The 20,479-nt window shown below is 44.3% G+C and overlaps 1 protein-coding gene across 1 annotated transcript in view; it reads left to right on the plus strand.

Moving 5' to 3' along the window:
* The window catches only part of OGDHL (oxoglutarate dehydrogenase L), a 2,090,792-nt gene that overhangs the window by 802,399 nt on the left and 1,267,914 nt on the right, over positions 1-20,479 (plus strand). Inside the window, exon 10 of the mRNA XM_044055619.1 lies at positions 18,701-18,853. Coding sequence (XP_043911554.1) covers positions 18,701-18,853 — 153 coding nt within the window. The remainder of the gene's footprint in view (positions 1-18,700; positions 18,854-20,479) is intronic.

Here is a 20,479-nt window from a genome sequence, read left to right on the forward strand (position 1 = left end):
ACTCCTAAAACTCCAAAGAAAGCATTTTGCAGTGGTAGCTACCATACCTTTAAATAAAAATAATAAAAATAACATTGTCTTGTTGGAGGTATTTAAGCTGGTTGTTCATAGGTTAGTACTAGGCTAACTACCCTTGTGGGCTATTTTAAGCCTAGCCAGTTACCCCCTGTGAGAATCAAACCCTGTACCTTGTGTTTGTAAGGTAAACACCTTAACCATTATGCTAACCTCCCACCCAGGGAATGTTGCAGGATCCATGCTTTATTACATCAGTGGTCATTTTACATAGTAGTACGCTGCTGTATTAATGTCAGAACTGGATGAAATTGCTGCTCTCTGCCACAGCTTTTGGTAAGTGATCATTCCAACCTGTCACCTTACTCATGAGGGGGGGGGATTTTAATTACTTCTCTATAGACTGGGAATCCTACGCTGCCTCAAATCTGCAGTCAAGGAGACTCCTGGATTTGTAAATACAAACACCCTTTACCAGTTAGTGCGTATGCCCACTAGAGGTTCCAACATACTGAATCTCATTCTGTCAAATATGGGAGTAACACTACACTCGGCCCTCATCAAACCCATCATTGAATATAATGCCCCCATCGGTATGTACCTGACCAGACACAAGCAGCAAACGGAATGTCGGCAAAGATTCCTAAAAAAGATTGCAGACCATAAGCACAATGTTCTATTCAGTTCACCTCAAAGCTCTATTGCTATACTCGGTCTCAGACAAAGTACTAAGATGTGATCTATGCCTGGCATACAAGGTATCCCTGGACCCTGCTCTGATGAACCTTTTGCACATCTGCAAAACAAACAGCATCAGAACTACTAGCTCTAAAGATCTAAATTTTGCTTGGAACATAAATAGGACATGTTGGAGAGACAGATGTGTATCTCAGAGAATTCCGATTTTGTGGAATAGGCTCCCCATCCATGTGAAACAAAGTCTGTCCCTAACCCTATTTAAACGTAACTTGGATCATTGGATGGGAACCCGAAAATTCACCCCTGGTCTGGGGCCTATGTCTCTGATTCACAGAGGCAATCAGTAAATCATGTCATGACCAATGGTTACCTCCTATATAAACGTCTTAACATATAACTTGTGAGACATCGCTTTCTTTATAGCATATCTCAGGCTCATAAGGAATAGGTTAGTCTGTCCTTGAGTATGCCTTACAGAGTTTTAGGAGAAGAGTCCCGAGGAGCCCTGTATTACTCCTCCTTTTGGGACATGTTGTAATGGAGGTTATTAGCACAGTCTGTAGGCACACTGCACTCTGCCTCTTCAGCTTCAGAGAAGGTAGTTACTCTCTACAATTCCCCAGTTCAGTGAGCAGAGCAGTTTTTCAGGCATCCAAGTGCTGATGTTTTTTTTTTCTCTTTGATTCATCACAAGTCCCAAAGACAGCAGCATATTAACACTTAACAAGGAGTTCAGTGCATTGGACAGATGTGACAGCAAAGTCTGCTGCTTTTTATCTTAGGACTTAAAATCCTCACCCGTCTTTCTCAGTGGTCACAATTCCAATTCCACATTTCTACTAGGTTAAACTGCCTAAGAATTAGCTTGAAGGGCTCCTAGAGTTTGGGACTGAGGAGGACCTTTTAGATCTTCTACAGTGAACTATTCAGCATTCTGCTGTAAGACTGACTGTGCTGATGCTCTGGCTATGGCTAAAAGCCTCAGCTGTTTGCCATTATTGGATGGTGTAGCTGTGATGGTCTTTACTTAGCAAAGGTACTCTGAAACAATATCTTAGTTGCCCATTTCTTGGTGAAGTGCTGTTTGCCATCATGTTCAGGATCTGGTCAGTGAATGTTTACAGCGGAATCAGACCCTGTTCATTGCATGTGGTGTTTGACTCTACCTTCCTTCTGCTTCTTCCTGTTCCAAGCCTACATAGCACTAGTGGAGGAGGAAGAGGATTCCTTGCCATTTGGGGAAGGCTCTGACACATCCCATACTGTTGCCTTCTCCATTGATGGCTAATTCATGGCAAGAGGGAAACCCCTCTAGCTGCTTCACTGCAGGTCTGGCTTAGTTAGGGACTGCCAGTAACAGCAGATCTTTAAGGTTTGCCCGTCTTCTGTAAGCATCGCAAAGGACCATAAGCTCATAGGAAGTTACTAGGCTGTTGGCCCTGAGGCCCTTACAAGCCTAGCCAAGAATTTAGCCCATGTTCCGACAAGTCAGCACCCGATGCCTCAGTCCAGCAGGGGCACAGGTGGAATCCCAGGGGCGTATTTTCTGTTCCCCATCCAGTTATCCAGGTTGTGCTTAAAAAGGGTTAATGAGGTACTCTGACATGGAGTGGGAGTATATTTCTCAGAAGGGGGAGTCTCTGGGACAGAAATCTGTCCCGCCAGCAAGTTCTATCGATGTCACAGACCAAGTTGAGGTCATGCATGCGGGTTACTCGAGTGGACCTTGACTTGCAGATATGCAGCAAGTCCTGTCAAGGCGGGGTCTGAGATTGCTTTGTATGCCAGACAAAGGTCACCTCTGAGGAGTCTGTTGAAGACTGAGTAGAGAGACAGGGCCTTTAGCCTACCTGTATAGGTAGATGTTTGAGGCCCTAGATTCTCCTGGTGAGGAACCTTTGTGGTCTCACCAGCTGCAGCATGTGCTTTGTGAGGTACATGTCAAAAGGGGCATTGTACTCAATAATGGGTCTTATAAGGGAAGAATACAGAGATGTTATGACCACCTTGTCCCTGGATGAGATACCCTTACTAATGAGGTGGGCCATATAGAAAGTTTTCCATACACCTGAGGCAATATGGTAGTCAAAAGTCAGTTTGCTATCAACCTGGGTGCCCAAGTCCCTCACAACTGATTGCATGCTTAGGACCTGATTATTAATGTGATAATTTGTGGGGATGTCACTCTCCCCAACAGGGATGAAGATGCGTTTTTTGGCATTCAGTTTAAGGCCATGTTTCTGGCACCAGTCATATGTTTGGGTGGGACCCTCTTAGAAAATGTCCACATCACTACGGGAGCGGATGACAGTGCCCAGCTTGCAGTCATCTGCAGACTTGGTCAGCCATAGCCCACTGGTTTTGGCCTGCACCTCAGAAAAGTATATCCCAAACAACAAAGGTCCCAAGACCGATCCCTGGGGTACACCACTTGTTACGGGTCGACTGTTTGAGGTGGATTCCCCTATTTTTACTAGGTGGGTTCTATCAGTGAGCCAGTTTGCTACCCATCTGGTAACATACGGATTGATGCCTAGTTGAGAGAGTTTATCAATTATACCCAGGTGGGAAATAGTATTGAAGGCTTTAACCAGGTCAAGGTAGGCAGTGTGCACTGTCTTCCCCTCATCCATGGCTTTGGTGACTGTCTCAAAGAAGTTGACCAAATTTGGCAGGCATGACCTCCCCTTTACGAAACCGAACTGAGTGGGATCAAGTGTTTGGAGGTTGCCAGTGTCCTTGTTAATGAGGTCCATGATAATCCACTCCATGGCCTTGCAGATCAGGCTAGTTAGGCTGATGGGTCTATAGTTTCCTGGAATGGTGGATGCTCTACCTTTGTGCAAAGGGATGACAGTGGCTGTCCTCCACTCGACTGGGACAAAGCCAGTACTCAGGCTATGGTTGAATAGGGATGCCTAATGGTGGGCAAGTTCCTGTCTGAATTTATGTAGGATGCAGCCTGGGATATAATCTGGTCCCATGAAGGCTGTATTTTTTTGCCTTTGAAAGGGCAGTGATGACTTGCTCCCCAGAGATAAGGCGGGGGGCAGGTGCTGGGGATGTCCTGATTTACTGATGGGGGACAGACTAGTGAAGTTTTCACTGAACGTGTTGGGAGGGTGGCCTAATGGTTAAGGTGTTTGCCTTACAAACGCAAGGTGCAGGGTTAGAGTTTCACAAGGGATAATTGGCTAGGCTTAAAATGGCTCACAAGGGCAGTTAGCTTAGTACTAATCTATGAACCTATGAACAGATTGGCTACATCTGCAGCATTTGTATATGTGGTGCCCTTGACCACCAGTTATGAGGAGATCTGAATGCTTCCCTCGAGATTGTGTACATATGTGAAGAAAGCCTTGTGATTATCTTTAGTGGATGTGGCCAGTTTGGACTCTAAGTTTGCTTTGGAGGATTTCAGTAGTGCTCTTATTTGCTTGTTCAGACTAAGAAGAGATTGCTTCCAATTAGGCACCTGCCCCTTCTTGGTCCTGGACAGCTTTTTTTTCCTTTTATTATAGAATTTACTTATTACAGATGTCCACCAGACAGGTTTACTCTTCCTTGAGGGGGAGGATTTTGTCCTGTCGGATATTCCTGATTCTGATGGCTGGGGTGCTCTCAGCAACTTTGAACCAGGTTGCTGTGACTGCACAAATGTCAGCATCTTCTAGAGTTAAGAATGCTTGCAATGAATGCAGTTTCATGTTTAAACTCCTAACGTTTAGCAGCATGGCCTTTAATTTGTGTTTTGATGAACTTTTCATGTTGGTAGTTTTGACCTCATGGCATTGCCTAAAAAAGGCACTATGGGGGAGGCAAGAGCCTTTGCCAGGAGCCTGAAGCTCAAGGGAGACAGATGCAGGCCATCTCTGGCAAAGCATCGTGGTTTGTCAGTCATGTCTTCCCAGGCTGTCAGTTACTGGATCCCTTTGGAATGACACCAGAAACTAAGCCAATTGTTAGTCAATCATTTTCTGTTTGTATTGAGGCATCATTCTGGGTGACGGTAGAATGCTGCTTAAGGCTAGGAACATACCTGCCTGGGACACACATTCAGCAAGCTCTATCATGTCTCTCTTCATGTAGTCCAGGGAGGTACGTCTCAAGCCATTCATGCTAACAAGGACCATTTTGTTTTGGTTGTTGTCAGTCTTGTCTTGGCTATATCTAAAGTCTCCATGATTCCTCACACATAAAGATGTTGATTGATAGATCAGTTCATCTCAGCAGACATCTTGGAATAGGCCTAGACAAATTATAGTGGGAAAGGGCTAGGGATTACAGTTTCACCTTTTTTTTTAGATGTAAATGGTAAGGGCAAGTTCCTTCATATTCTTGAACTCATTCAGAAAACCATTATGAATATCATACATTAGTTTGATGTAATTTCAGTGAATACTGATTATTCACCCCATTTCATTGAATGGGTTTGGAAGCACTATATTGGATGAAGTGAAAAGTAAACCTTGTGCAAGAGTCTTTATTCCTCAAACTGCCTTTAATACAGCAGACTCCAAGGTTGCATAACCTTGGAATAGGATAAAAACATTGTGCTTTCAAACCACTTTAATGGAATGGGCTCAGTGGAGCATCATTTCTGAGAAGTAAGTAGAGCACAATAATAAAAATCTCTATTACCTTCATTTTCAGATAGCTGCATTGTACAGGTTGATGATGTTCTTCGTGTTTCACTGTTGCAGTCATTACATTTGGGTAATCTGCTTGCAGGTTGCCCTCAGTCAGCCTGATTAACAAAGTCGTGGGTCCTGCGTCAGTTGCTGTCCCTTCTTCCATGACGTCAGGCCGTCAGGGGTATAAAACATGCAGCCGATGCCATTACATCAGTCTTTCTTACCGTCCGGTGCCCGAAGCAGTTCGCAAGTGCCAGTCGGCCAACTCCTGAAATTTTCATTTTCGAGTTTCAGAACCAGAATCTTCACCTTAAAGCTAAGTACCCCATTGGGGTAACTTTTTCTTGCCTCCTTACCAATGTCAGTAAAATTAATAATTGCATTACTTGTGGAAAGCAAATACCTCATAAAGATTTTCATTCGTACTGTATTCCTTGCCTAGGTCCTGACCATGACGTACCTTGCTGTCGGTTTTGTGCTTTATTTAATCAGCGCACTATCCGTCGTCGGTATATTTTTGCCTCTAAATATTTTGGTTCTCGGTTTAATTTATCTAGAAATGTCGTCGGTTAGCCATCCGACTACTGGGATTCTGAAAAAACGCAAAGATAAAGACAGAGACAGGCCACCGAGGTCCAAAACTGCCGACGATGCTTCTCCTAAGCCAGTCACCAGTTCGCCGGCAGTCGGTGAGACGCTTTCACAGCCCCTGATACCCGCTACTTCTGATTCACAGGCCTCTACTGAGACCCATTCTGAGTCCGGTATGCCGCGAGATACTTCAACTATGGAACCCGCGGATGTCTCTACCTTGGATGAGTCCGGAGCCGCTGTGCAGGCACCGACTTCTGAGGGTGTATTCAGGCCTACTGACTTGCATATTAAATCAACGCCTCCTTCATTGCTAAGTCCTAAATCTCGATCCATGTCTAAAAAACCGACGCCCAGGCCACATGCTCAGGCCCCCTATGCCTAAAAAACAAATGATAAAAATGGCTGAAGATCTAATAACTCTAATCAGGGTTAGTCAACCCCCCCCCCCCCAAGAGGCCTCAGGATTCTGTTTCTTCTGACTCCTCTGATGACCTGGATTTGTCCTTACCTGCTTATGAGGATTCTGATGCAGAGGATTATATTCCCTCTGCTTCCCCTCCTGAGGATTTTTCTTTTGGGGAAACCTTGCATACTTTAAGGGAGCATTTTCACTGGGAAAGCCAGGAATTTTCTGATTCAAAAAAAGAGGCTTAGGGATTTCCTCCTCCTACCTCAGCATAGGCCTTTGGCTATTCCTCCTGTACTAGACATTGTTGATGATGTTTTCTCGGAATCCATTTTAGCTCCTGATTCCCTGCCTCCTGCTCCTAGTAAACCTGAGAGATACTACAGGGTTCCTGAGTCCCACAAGTTCCTTTTCAAAAATCCTACTGCAGATCCAGAGACTATTTCTCAGGGCCCCAAGGGCATTAAGGCTTCTACTGCTAAAAACCCTACCCCTTCTGATAGAGACTCCAGGGCGCTGGATAGATGGGGTAAAAAGGTTTATACATCAGCAGCCTTGGAAATCAGAGCTTTAAACTGCCAATTTCATATGTTAAAATATCAGCAACATGTCATTGGACTGCTTAAACAGAAAATTATGTTGATTCCTGACTGTGGAAAATAGATTTGCAGGATTTAATGCATTCTGCGGAACAAGTTGGAAAACATGCTTTGCAATGTGTTTTTCATTCTTTAGAGTCCTTCTGCAGGGCTGCTGTTACTGGGTCTGTGCTTAGAAGGCATGCTTGGCTTAAGGAGCAATCTTTGTCTGATCATGTTAAAGCTAAATTGTTGGGTACTCCTTTAAATCAGGACCTCCTGTTTGGCAACAGGGCTGAAGAAGTTCTTACAAAGATGAAAGATAAAGCTAAATCTATGCAAACTGTAAAAGATTTTTTACAAGTGCAACCTCCTAGATTTAGTAGGCACTGGCGTACTAAGAATTGGTCCTTTCCAGTCCCTTCCAGGTCTTCTCAAGCCAAACCCAGACACAGCAATAACCCCAGGCTTCAGTCTTAGGGGACTGTCTGAACTAAGCAGTGGGGGGCCTCCACTTCCAAATCTGGGAATAACAAGACACCCCCCCCCCATGGTAAACAGTCTCAATGACTTCCTGTTAAAATTTCCAAGCACTTATCTTCTGACCGCCCCTTTGGGGGGAAAGATTGCTGTTCATGCAAAAAACTGGAAACTCATAACCCAGGACAAATGGGTTTTAAATATAGTGCTCCAGGGATACAGATTTCATTTCCACAAGTTGCCAACACCAAACGGATGGCCAGATCTTCCCCCAAATCAGTGGGCAGAGGCTCAAAAACAAGTACTTTCTCTCTTAAGCATGGGGGCTATTCAGCTGGTAACAGAAGAGGAAAAGACAAGGTTTCTACTCCAGACTTTTCCTGGTACCCAGAAAAGACAAATCATGGCATCCAATCCTGGTCCTGTCTGCTCTAAACAACTTTCTGGAGATTCCAAAATTCAAGATGCTGACTCTTCACCAATCTACTTCCTATGCTAGGCAAAGACGCCTGGTTGGCAACACTAGATTTTAAAGAAGCATACCTGCACATCCCAATTAGGGAATCTTGCAGAAGATACCTATGCTTCAAAGCAGGCTACACGCATTATCAGTTCTCTGCACTGCCCTTTGGCTTGTCTACTGCACCCAGGGTATTCACAAAGTGCCTGGCTCCAGTTATTGCATTTTGCAGGCAAAAAAGTATTCAAATATACCCATACCTGGACGATTGTCTAATTAAGGCAGAAAGCCAGGGCATACTTTTGAATCATCTGGCGTTTGTAAAAAGGGTTCTAACTTGTCTGGGGTACACCATAAACAAAAATAAATCACAACTGGTACCCTGTCAACAAATTACATTCCTGGGAGCAAGCTTGAATACAACTTCCCAGATGGCTTACCTCACGCCAAAAAAGCAATTTCATTTGATAACCTATTTCAAATAAGTGGCCACAAAAACCTTGCTATCTGCAAGACAACTACTGCAAGCCTTGGGGTTCATGGCCTCCTGCATTCTTGTAATTCCATATGCAAGACTGCATATGAGGAAACTACAGTGGTATCTAAAAAGCCTATGGAGTCAACATTCTCACAGCCTAGACACAATGATTCCTATCATACCTTGCCTATGCCTAAAGTTCCTCTGGTGGGCAGAGGCCTGCCACCAAAACAAGGGACTACCATTCACACTACCCTCTGCCACCCAAACCCTAACAACAGATGCATCAGACTATGCATGGGGGGCTCACCTGGCAGGGAAGTGCATTCAGGGCAAATGGAACCCAAGTCAAATGCACCTACATATCAATCAAAAAGAAATGTTAGCTGTACAGAATGCTCTGACAGCCTTCAAGGACTACATTCTTCCAGGACAACTAATGGTAAAGACAGACAACACCACGGTTATGTGGTACATAAACAAGCAGGGGGCTACACATTCCTACCCCCTCTGCAGACTAGCCATGGCAGTGTGGAACACAGCCTTGAGCTACCTAGTGCACCTACAAGCTCAATTCCTGCCATGAAAATTAAATACACTGGCAGACGGACTAAGCAGAAACCTCATGGACCCACACTAGTGGAAACTGGAACTAAGGATTTTCAACATGTTGACAAACGAGTGGGGGAGCCCAGACATAGACCTATTTGCCTCCCCCCAGAACTACCAATTGGACAAATTTTGCACAAGGGCTCCCCACAAACAAGCCTGGAAAGTGGATGCTCTGTCCTTCAGCTGGAAAAACCTATCAGTCTACACCTTTCCCCCGCTGCCTCTGCTCTCCAAAGTTCTACTAAAAGTCAGACAGGACAAACTAAGGATGATTTTGATTGCTCCAGACTGGCCGTGCCCTTCTGCACAGTGTGTCGCAGTTATCCCCATGGCACCTGCCTCAGACCCCTTTCCTGCTGTCTCAGCAGGAGAACCAGATCCTGCACCCTCAGCTTCCAACATTGAACCTTTCAGCCTGGCTCATTACTTAAACTCACCCTTATCATCCCTCAGCAAACCTGTGATGGATGTCATCTTAGAGGCAAGGAGGCTTAGTACTAGAAAATCTTATGCTGAAAAATGGAAAAGATTCTGTGCCTGGAACCAGTCTCAAGGGTTGAGCACAGCAGCACCCAATTTACCTTAGATTTTGCAATACTTAACTGAGATGCTTTACAAGGGCCTGTCTTTTTCCTCCATTAAAATCCACTCCTCAGCCATTTCAGCGCATTATAACACAGAACCTCCCCTCTTCTCTCATCCTCTGCTCAAGCAGTACCTCAGAGGGTCCAAAAACTTGAGACCACCCAGGAGAGCTCCAACCCCTGCCTGGGACCTTAACTTTGTATTGGAGGAACTCACTCCATCTCCTTTCGAGCCAGCTGCTACTGAAGACTTAAAATTTCTTTCTTGGAAAACAGCTTTCCTTTTAGCAATCACTTCAGCTAGAAGGATATCTGTATTACAGGCCCTTATGGCAGTGGAGCCTTTCATCATCTTTCATGCGGACAGGGTGTCACTCAGGACCAATCCATCCTCCACCCCAAGGTGGTATCCAGTGTAGCTATTAATCAGTCCATTCATTTGCCAACCTTCTTTCCCAATCCACAGAACAAAGGGGAACGGATTCTGCATTCCTTGGATGTGCACAGACAACTTAGATTCTACTTGGACAGGACTAAACCTTGAAGAAAATCTGAACAACTGCTGGTAGCATTTGCTGCATGGGCAGAGGGGAAGGCTATTTCAAAACAAACCATTTCTAAATGGATAAGCCATTGCATTAATTTCTACTATAAGCTCCATGGAAAACCTATCCCCCAGGGGATCAGATCTCACTCCACCAGGGCTGCATCTACGTCTGCAGCCTTTCTCAGAGGTGTTCCTACCAGGGACATCCTAGAAGCTGTTACCTGGAGTTCTGTACATACTTTCACCAAGCATTATCATTTGCCAATTTTCTCTAAATACAGAGCTGGCTTTGCCACTGCTGTCTTGCAGGGCCTTATAGCTGGCCCTAATGCTATGTAAACTCCTCCTCCCAACCATAGCTTTGGGAATCTACCCAAATGTAATGACTGCAACAGTGAAACATGAAGAACATAGTACAGTTGCGTACACTTACCATAAATGTAGATGTTTGAGTGTATTCACTGTTGCAGTCCTGGTTACCCTCCCTCCAGCCCCCTAACTTCTTCTGGCTATACCTCTACTTTCCTTTACTATGCTTTAAAGCCTTTTTGGTGTATTTGCTTTTTGTTGGAGGTATACCTTTGTGTTTTTATGTTTATTTGCTCCCCATTAGGGGGGCACCTGACAACTGGGGCAAGAAAAACTGATTTAATGGCATCGGCTGCATGTTTTACACCTCTGACGACCTGACGTCATGGAAGAAGGGACAGCAACCGACGCAGGACCCAAGACTTTGTTAATCAGGCCGACTGAGGGCAACCTGCAAGCAGATTACCCAAATGTAATGACTGCAACAGTGAATACATTCGAACATCTACATTTATGGTAAGTGTACACAACTGTACTTTCTTCCTCTCTCAGGGCATCCGGGTTGTTTGCTGGACATGAAGTATGTCTTCAGGCATATTAGTATTTTGCAATCACACAGGAGAGTCCTGTGGTTTACTTTGGGTGAACATTACTTTCAGTACAAAGTGCTGCCATTTAGGTTTTCTTCATTGTCCAGAGTCTTTACCAAGATGTTGGCTGTTGTGGCTGAAGCTTTGCAGGAAGAGGATTTCTGTGGGTTCCCTTACTAGTCTACTGCTATTGACTACTTTGGGGTACTCTGTTTGTAAACCTCCTTGCAATGAATGCTGCTGTGTTTGCAGTCCCTGTGGGTTATCGTATGGTGGAAGACACTTTGTCTGACTCCTGCCAACAGGATTGCTTTTATTGATGTGGAGCTGGATGTAGTCCACTGCCAGCTGTTGAAGGAGAGGGCCCAAAAAGTCATGGGGCTGGCTAGTGGGATAAGTGTACAGTCCAAGGTCCTGGCTCGGATTCTGTTGTTGTTTCTTTGTTTAGTGGCCATCACTAGCTTAATGGTGTTACTTGCATGCCTGAATATGGGGATGTTGCACTGGACTTTGAGATCAGTGGCTTCAGAGCTAATGCAAGCTCACAGAACTACTACTACTTGATGTTTGACATCTGTCACTAGCCCTGGAGTTCTGTGCACATCCCACGACTCTCTTGGTGAGTATTTCCTTTCTACAGCTGAACTCTTCACAAATTCTGATGATGGATCATTCTGTCTTGGCCTTTTGAATTCACCTAAGCTCCTTTATTGTGCACCACAACAGAACACTAATCACGAGACACACAACTCTCCTAAACAGTGTGCCACTCAACCAAAGCCCCTAAGGTAAAACAGCATGCCCAACACACTAGTAATAGGTGATTCGATAGTGAGGCACACTGATGTCCCAATCACTAGGTTGAATAAGGAGAAAGTAACAGTCAGCTGCCAGGATCCACCACATAACGCACACACTCAGGTCCCTCAATAACAGGTACAAATATGACTCTGTCATTGTACATGTGGGTGTGAATGACTTGAGACATACCTCCCTGGACTACAAGAAAAGAGACATGGAGCAGCTCTCAGATTATGTAGCCCAGGCAGGTATGACCCTAGCCCTGAGCAGCTTCCTACCATCACCCAGAATTATACCATAGTGCAAACACAAAATTATTGATTTCAACAAATGACTAAGTTTCTGGTGTCATTCTAAGGTGATCCAGTATCTGTCTGCCTGCGATGACATGATTGACAGACCTCGATGCTTTGCCAGAGATGGCCTGCATCTGTCACCCCTGGGCTTCTGGATGCTGGCCGAGGATCTTGCCGCCCCTGTAGTGCCTTTTTTAGGCGGTGTCCCAAAGACCAAATTACCACCGTAACAGCTACAAACAAATGTAATCTGAGGGTCATGCTGCTCAACGCTAGAAGTCTAAATCTCGAAATGCACTCACTCAGAGCACTCCTTAAAATGGAGAACATCGACATTTGTGCTGTAACAGAGATCTGGTTCAAGGCAGCAGAAAGCACCACTGCACTACCAGGCTATTACTCATTCCACACCTTTCGGCCCCAGAACTTGGACCGAAGATCCAGAGGTGGTGGTGTTTCCATATTCATAAAGGATGCACACACCTCCAGACTGGTAGCCCAACATAACGCATCAGAGATACTTCAGGTGCAGCTAACATTGGGTAAGGCAGAGATTCAGGTCGTAGCCTGCTATAGGTCCCCAACCATGTCCCAAGACTCGCACTCCACATTCCTAAGCACCCTGGAGAATATTAGGGTCCAACCTAACACTCTCATACTGCGTGATTTCAACTACCCTTCCATTAACTGGGAAAACTACTTGTGTACCAATACACTTGCCCAATGTTTCCTGGAACTCATTAATTCCAATGCCCATGACCAGCTCTTTCTTACCCCCACTAGAGATAGAAACATCTTTGACCTGGTCATTACTAACATGGGCGACTGTTGCTCTACACCAGTAGTCAACTCCTCCCTGGTTAGATCTGACCACAAACGAATCACCTTGGAACCCCCCCCCCCCCCACACACACACACACACAAAGGTAACCACCATGAAAAACTTCTCCAAAGCTAACCTTGGGCTCCTAAAAACAGAGGCGGCTAACTTCACGGCACCCATGCAAATGGAGAATAGTTGCATGACTGCCAGATCATACACCATTGTACTGTACGAACACTTACACAAATGCATGGATCTCACCATACCCAATAGAACCAAGGTGCTCTCCTCCAAAAACAGGAAGCCAATCTGGTGGTCCCCTGCCATAAACAAACTCTACAACAGAAGGAGGAAACTGATGAAGAATAAGCTGTAGTCCCAAGACTGGAAAAACTCCCTTATCAGCCTCAACAAAAAGTTGAGATCCCTCATCAAATCCTCTAAAGCTAGCTGTAAAAACAGAATTGCAGCCGATAGTAAAGACAACCACAAGGCCTTCTGTAGTTATGTAAAGAATCTCCAAGGCAATACCCAGATTTGCTCTGACCTACTGCACAATGGTACCTCCTATACCAAGCCAACAGATATTGCCAATATACTGGCCGACAGATTCACTGACAACTTTACCCCCCTCTCCCCCACCAAAGGACCGATCACAATACTAGTAGATTGCCAGGCACCCAGTATTACTGCTGCACAGGTTACAACAGCACTGCCCAAGGCCAAGAATACAGCTTCTATGGGACCTGACAATATCCCTGGCTGTGTTCTACTGAACTACAGAGTTAACTGGCACCTCACCTGTGTGCCCTGTTCAATCACAGCCTCACCTCAGGCTTTATCCCTACCGAATGGCGCACTGCTACAGTCCTCCCTTTCCACAAAGGAGGAGTGACTACAGACCCTGGGAACTATCTCCTCATTAGCCTGATGAATCTGATATGGAAAGCTATGGAATGCATCATCATGGACCTAATAAACAAGGATATAGGGAATCTCCAAACTCTGGATCCCACACAGTTTGGTTTTGTGAAGGGTAGATCATGCCTGCTCAACCTGGTAGACTTCTTTGAGTCAGTCACCAGAGCTGTGCATGAAGGCATGGTGGTTCATAAGACCTACCTTGACCTGGCCAAGGCCTTTGATACTATTCCCCACTCAGGAATCATAGAAAAACTCAGTAAGCTAGGTATCGACCCCTATATAACTAGGTGGGTTGCAAATTTGCTCACAGGTAGAACCCACAATGTGAAAGTAGCTGACTCCAAGTCAGACTGCTGACAGTCACCAGTGGAATCCCACAGGGTTTGGTCCTGGATCCTCTCCTGTTTGGTATCTTCTTCTCTGAGATATACAGTACAATGCCCCTTTTGGAATGTACCTCACAAGACATCTGCAGCAGCTGGAAAGGCCACCGAAGTACCTCATAAAGAGGATTACTGGCCTCAAACAAATGCCCTACACTGACCGTCTCAAAAAACTCCAGCTTTACTCCATAACGTAACGCCTACTCTGAGGTGATTTCTGCCTAACATATAAAATTATGTCAGACCCAGAGCTGTTGGACATGCTACACCTAAAGAAATCCCAATCCCTCTGAGCTACACACTCTAGGGACCTAAACCTTGTCACCACAATAAACAGGACATGCTGGAGGGATAGATTCCTGTCCCAGAGATTTCCCATACTCTGGAACAGGCTACCCATCTATGTCAAGCAAAGTTCTTCAGTAGCACTCTTCAAGAAAAATCTTGATGAGTGAATGGGAAATATGAAATGCACTCTGGGGATCACTTCTGTGTGTCTGCTTGACAGTGGCACAGGAAAATAACTTTCTTGGTAAGCCAGGGAACCTTGTTGGCTAGGCTTACATAGGCCCTTGGGCGATAGCCTAGTACCTACCTATGATGTCCAGGCCAACACGAAGGGACTCTGGCTGACAAAGTTCGCAGACGATTGCAAGTTGGGAGCTGCTATTAACTCCCCAAGTGATGACAAGGGCTCACTGAGACCAACGACTGGTGTCAGAACCATGGCCTTAAGCTCAATGCCAAAAAATGTGTCGCCATCCCCTTTGGGGAAACCCGGTTCCCATGAATTACCACATTGAAGGTAGGCCACTAAACACAGAATGTATTATAAGCGATCTGGGAACAAAGGTTGACAGCAACCTCTCTTTTGACCACCACATTGACACTGTGGTCAGAAAGTCCTTCTATGTGGCACATGTCATTACTAAAGGTTTTGCATTCAGGAAGAAAGAGATCGTCGTCTCTCTCTACTCTTCCCTCATTAGGCCAATCATCGAGTACAATGCTCCATTTGGCATGTACCTCACTAAACACTGCAACAACTTGAGGCACTGCAAAAGTACCTCACAAAGAGGATCCTAGGCCCTTAAGCACTTGTCCTGTATGGACAGACTCAGGAAACTCCAGCGATTCTCTGTCTCATATCGCCTACTTAGAGGTGATATCTGCTTGACTTAGAAAGCCATGTCTGACCCAGCTCTGTTGGAAATGCTACATCTAAAGAAATCCCAATCCCTCCGTACCACATGCTCCAGAGACATCAACCTCATTACCACAATCAACAGAACAAGCTGGAGGGCCAAGTTCATAACCCAGAGACTGCCCATGCTATGGAATAAACTTCCCATACATATCAAACAGAGCACCTCACTGGCCCTCTTCAAGATAAATCTTGATGAGTGGATGGGAAATAGAAAATTCACCCCGGGGATCACTCCAGTGGCTCTTTTTGAAAGAGATTCTGGGAACTAAGGTCCGGTGGCATGATGCCAGGATAATCCTATGGGCTAGGCTTGTAAAGGCTCCATGGTCATTAGCCTAGTGCACACCTATGAACCTATGAGAGAGTATGATTCCTCCCCCGGCCACTAAGTGAGCATGTGCATCAGCTAGTTAGAGCAGAGAGCAGTACTCCTGGTCTTAACTGAGAGTCTACAGTGCAATTGCATTGTGTTAATTACATCTACATCACTAGTTTTGTGGGCTGCCTTGTCCTATTCAGGTCAATAGCACTTGAAAACCAGACCCCACACACACAGCATTGTTTTCACAGTACTTTAATTGTGGTACTGAATTTATGGTATTGAGCATGTGTTAAATGTGAGAAAATTATTTCAGCTGAACAAGAAATAATAGGAAATAAAACAGTGTTTTTCTTTGCTCAGTTGAAAAATTTTCTCACATATTTTTTTTTCCTTTTTATTTTCAGCTGTAGGCAGCCAAGAATATAACACCGAATTTCCTGACTGTGGGAAGGCATTATTGAGTTAAAGCCCTTGTAGAAGAAAGTGCTTCTGGTGCCTCTCTCCATTCATTCAGATAGCTAGTCCGTTGTGTGATGCCAAGGCAAGTAAGGCATTACAGTATCATACCCACTGGGCAGAGAGGTGATGCTCCATTTGGCAGTAGACCCCAGAGGTATCATGGTCTCCGCACTTCATTTTCTGGTGCGGGGGGGAGATGTAAGTGAGCTTGCAGACTCACTTAGCCACTTCTTCTGCTGAAGATGCACATTTGGAACCCATATCTGATCTGGGACTTGTGGAATTGGATCATTCTAGAAATTAGTTTGTTCAGCACTTTAGGGTAAAAGATCTCCATACTGAAATGTTGGCACTCAAAATGCTGAGTGTCGACACATGGGAAACAAATTTGAAAATGCAGGAGAAGAGCGAATCTCAAAACATCACTGTTGCCATTTAAACATTTTTTGAAGAGGACAAGCCCTCCTGCACCCCTCAATGTGGGGTCAAGCCCCTCTCACACCCCCGATCTTGTATATACTACCTCCAAGATTGCCATACCTCGGAGAAAAGGGAATATTCAGAGAAATGGTGATGTTGGACTTTGCATATGTACGTCTGTTTATTCAGCCATTCAGTCTCCTTGTTTCAGGACTTGCTCTAGAGGGACACTATTTCAAATGGTTACTGAGAACAAGAACTTCCTCCTCTTCTTCTGCATGGATCAGCAGTGCTTTGTTTTGGAGCTGATGCTGGGTGTGCACTTTTACATACAAAGTGCAAGATTCTTGCACACATTTTTGTTATTCTTTCAGTCTCCATCTCTGAGCAGAGTTCAGGGAAGAAACATGAAATATCATTCTGGTCTTCCTTTATCTAAGAAGAGTATAGTTTCACTCTCTCAGGTCTCTAGTGATGCAGGCTGTTCACCCAAGCCAAGGATGACCCCCACACACAGTTTGGGTAGCTATTAGCTCTGCCTTACGAAATGGCTTCTCTTGTAGACTCCTTTATCCTACTGGGTTTCAAGCTGGGAATTCAGATGTTATTGAGGCTGCTAGGAAGCTTTCCATTCAGTAGACTTATGTCTGAAGCAGTAGTAGTTTTCATTTTGGGAAAAATAATACATTGTACTACCTTGTTCAGTTGTCTTGAGTTACATCAGACACCGTGTAGTATTTGAACCTTGGTTATCCCACAGTCATGGTACATGTCTAAACTATTTTTGTGTGTTATTATGACCTTGTCGAATGGCAGGACTGTGGCCCAGAACTGGTTAGTCAGCTATGTTTTCAAAAGAGTGCTAGATCTCCCAATATCTGATCACCTTCCCCAGCCATGTAATATGCCTGCTTGCACAGACATTGAAATTCATTTAATGGAAAATGCCATTTGTGTTTGCAATTACCTGTTTCATAGGATGTTAGATTTTAGATTGTTTTGTGTAAGTAACCATATCTGTTCTTTCACAAAAACAGGGTGTTGGGGCAGATCCACATTTCTTTCCATTTCCTGTATTTTCCCCTTGGGGCAGAAATCAATGGAGCGAGAGGGCTCTTCACACCCTGGATGTACACTGACAGCTCAGGTGTTACCCAAAGTAGATGCACAATTTTAGGAAGGTGAACCATTTGTTTATCTGGTCAAAGTGGATTGCCATCTGCATTGCTTTCATCATTGGATAACAAACCATCCACTGGCAAATATTCTGGATAAAACTTAATAGGGGAGTAGCTACTGCCAGTCATTGCTTCAAGATGTTTTGTATTACAGACGTCTATGTTGTAGCCACTTGGTATTTCACACACCTTCAAGCATTGCCATAATTATTGTGTCTCTGGGAATTGAGACTTTTTGGAAAACATTTCAATAGAGCTCAGCTTTCCAAGCCTTGTGCTTATATAGTCCTGCAGCTCCGACATCCTTGTGATATTTGCTAGAAGGTCTACCCAGCCATAGATCTATCAAAATGGGTGCTTCCTCTTGCTGTATCTGTTGACCTGTAAGAAAACTCTATGATTTATCAGGAATACCCTTATTCCAACTCTGTAGGATGGATGCCTCTTCTATTGGCCTCAGCTATTGTAGTTTCTTGTAGGATTGGGTAAGCACATACCAGTTACTTCGTAGTAGCATGAGTTTTAGATGCTTTTTTATTATTTCTTGATTTACAGGAAGGTACTCAGAAATAGCAAGTAGGCAAATCTTCAGAGTCGAATGAAGCATGCAGTGATGATGCATCTATTGTGATACATCACTGTATGCATTGGAGTAAGTGTGGGCTGTTCCAAGTTTTACTTTGTTGTCAAGTGGTGGTTTGTGCAGAGTATGAACCAAACCAAGGACCTATCAATGTGAGTGGTGTCATAGATCAACTAGATCAACTTATCCAGTAAGAACATATCTGTTTGTTACTTTTATAAGGTAGTAAATGAAACACAATTTTGATGCTGATCATTGTGCTAATCTGTAATATGAAAGTATTGCATTGAGTAATACTTGGTCTTTTTTTTTTGACAGGTTTGCTATCGCAGAAGTGGTCACAATGAAATGGATGAGCCAATGTTTACTCAGCCTCTTATGTATAAACAAATCCGTAAACAAGTGCCAGTGCTGAAGAAATATGCAGATAAAATGATTGCTGAAGGGCTTGTCACCCTGCAGGAATTTGAGGTAGGGAAAAATAATGACAAGAAGTTTAAAGTCCGATTTAATATAGAACAATTTGTGGATATCTGTAGCAGTGAAGGTGTGCTGAAAGCATGAGAAAAGTTTAAAAAAAAAAAAAAAAAAAATAGAGAGTTGCGTGTAGTGAATTCTACCAGACTGTTTGTGATAACATAAAGAATGGATATATAGTAATAGAAAGTTAAATGTAGAACTACACTCACCCATGTACACAACACACACATTCACTCATCCATATATATGTGTATGAATATGCACTTGTATACTTTTTAACACAGCGTGATGGTTCTTGGAATTGTGGCATCTGAAATGATATAAATGAAGTGTCTTTAAAAAAGCATGGTGCAGCCAGCATAACTGCAAGCCTGCATTAGCTAACTTAAGTGTTACCACCAGGTGTGTGAGGTAACCTTTTGAAATGTTGCAACCCGCTAGACTGAGTCCTGAAACATAGAGACGGAGTAGTCAAAATAACGGACTTTACATATAAGTTTTGAGATGCTTTTCTTGGAATATTCATTTTTCTCCACGGTATGGTGATCTCAGAGTTGGTGCAGATAAATTTGGGGTGCTTGCCCTCCATCATGGGATGCAGGGGGGGTTGCCCCCTTACAACAAAGAAGTTTAAAGGAGAAGAGTGATTTTAGAGATTCTCTGATGTTCTTCATGTTTCACTGTTGCAGTCATTACATTTGGGTTATCTGCTTGCAGTAGCCTTCAGTCGGCCTTATTAGCAAAGTCTTGGGTCCTGTGTCGGTTGCTGTCCCTTCTTCCATGACGTCAGGTCGTCAGGGGTATAAAACATACAGCGGACGCCATTACATCAGTCTTTCTTGCTGTCCAGTGCCCGAAGCAGAAGCAGTTCGCAAGTGCCGGTCGGCAGACTCCTGAAATTTTTGTTTTCGAGTTTCAGAACCAAAGTCTTCAACTAAAGCTAAGTACCCCTTTAGGGAAACTTTTTCTTGCTCCTTACCGATGTCAGTAAAAGTTAATAATTGCATTACTTGTGGAAAGCAAATACCTCACAAAGATTTTCATTCGTACTGTATTCCTTGCCTAGGCCCTGACCATGACGTACCTTGCTGTCGGTTTGTTGTCATCGGTATATCTTCGCCTCTAAATATTTCGGTTCTCGGTTTAATTATCCAGAAATGTCGTCGGTTAGCTATCCGACTAACGGGATTCCAAAAAAAACATAGAGATAAAGACAGAGACAGGCTGCCGAGGTCCAAAACTGCCGACGACGCTTCTCCTAAGCCACTCGCCAGTTCGCCAGTACTCAGTGAGGCACTTATGCAGCCCCTGATACCCGCTACTTCTGATTCGCAGGCCTCTACTGAGACCCATTCGGATTCCGGTATGCCGCAAGATGCATCAACTGTAGAGCCTATGGATGTCTCAAACTTGGATGGGTCCGGAGCCGCTGTGCAGGCACCGGCTTCTGAGGGTGTATTCAGGCCTACGGACTTGCATATTAAACCAATGCCTCCATCTTCATTTAGGCCAAAATCTTGAACCATGCCTAATAAACCGACACACAAACTGCATGCTCAGGCCTCCATGCCTAAAAAACAAATGATAAGAATGGCTGAAGATCTTATAACTCTAATC

This window comes from Protopterus annectens, chromosome 14.part0 (genome assembly GCF_019279795.1).
Source record: "Protopterus annectens isolate FY-2018-M chromosome 14.part0, PAN1.0, whole genome shotgun sequence".
NCBI lineage: Eukaryota > Metazoa > Chordata > Ceratodontiformes > Protopteridae > Protopterus > Protopterus annectens.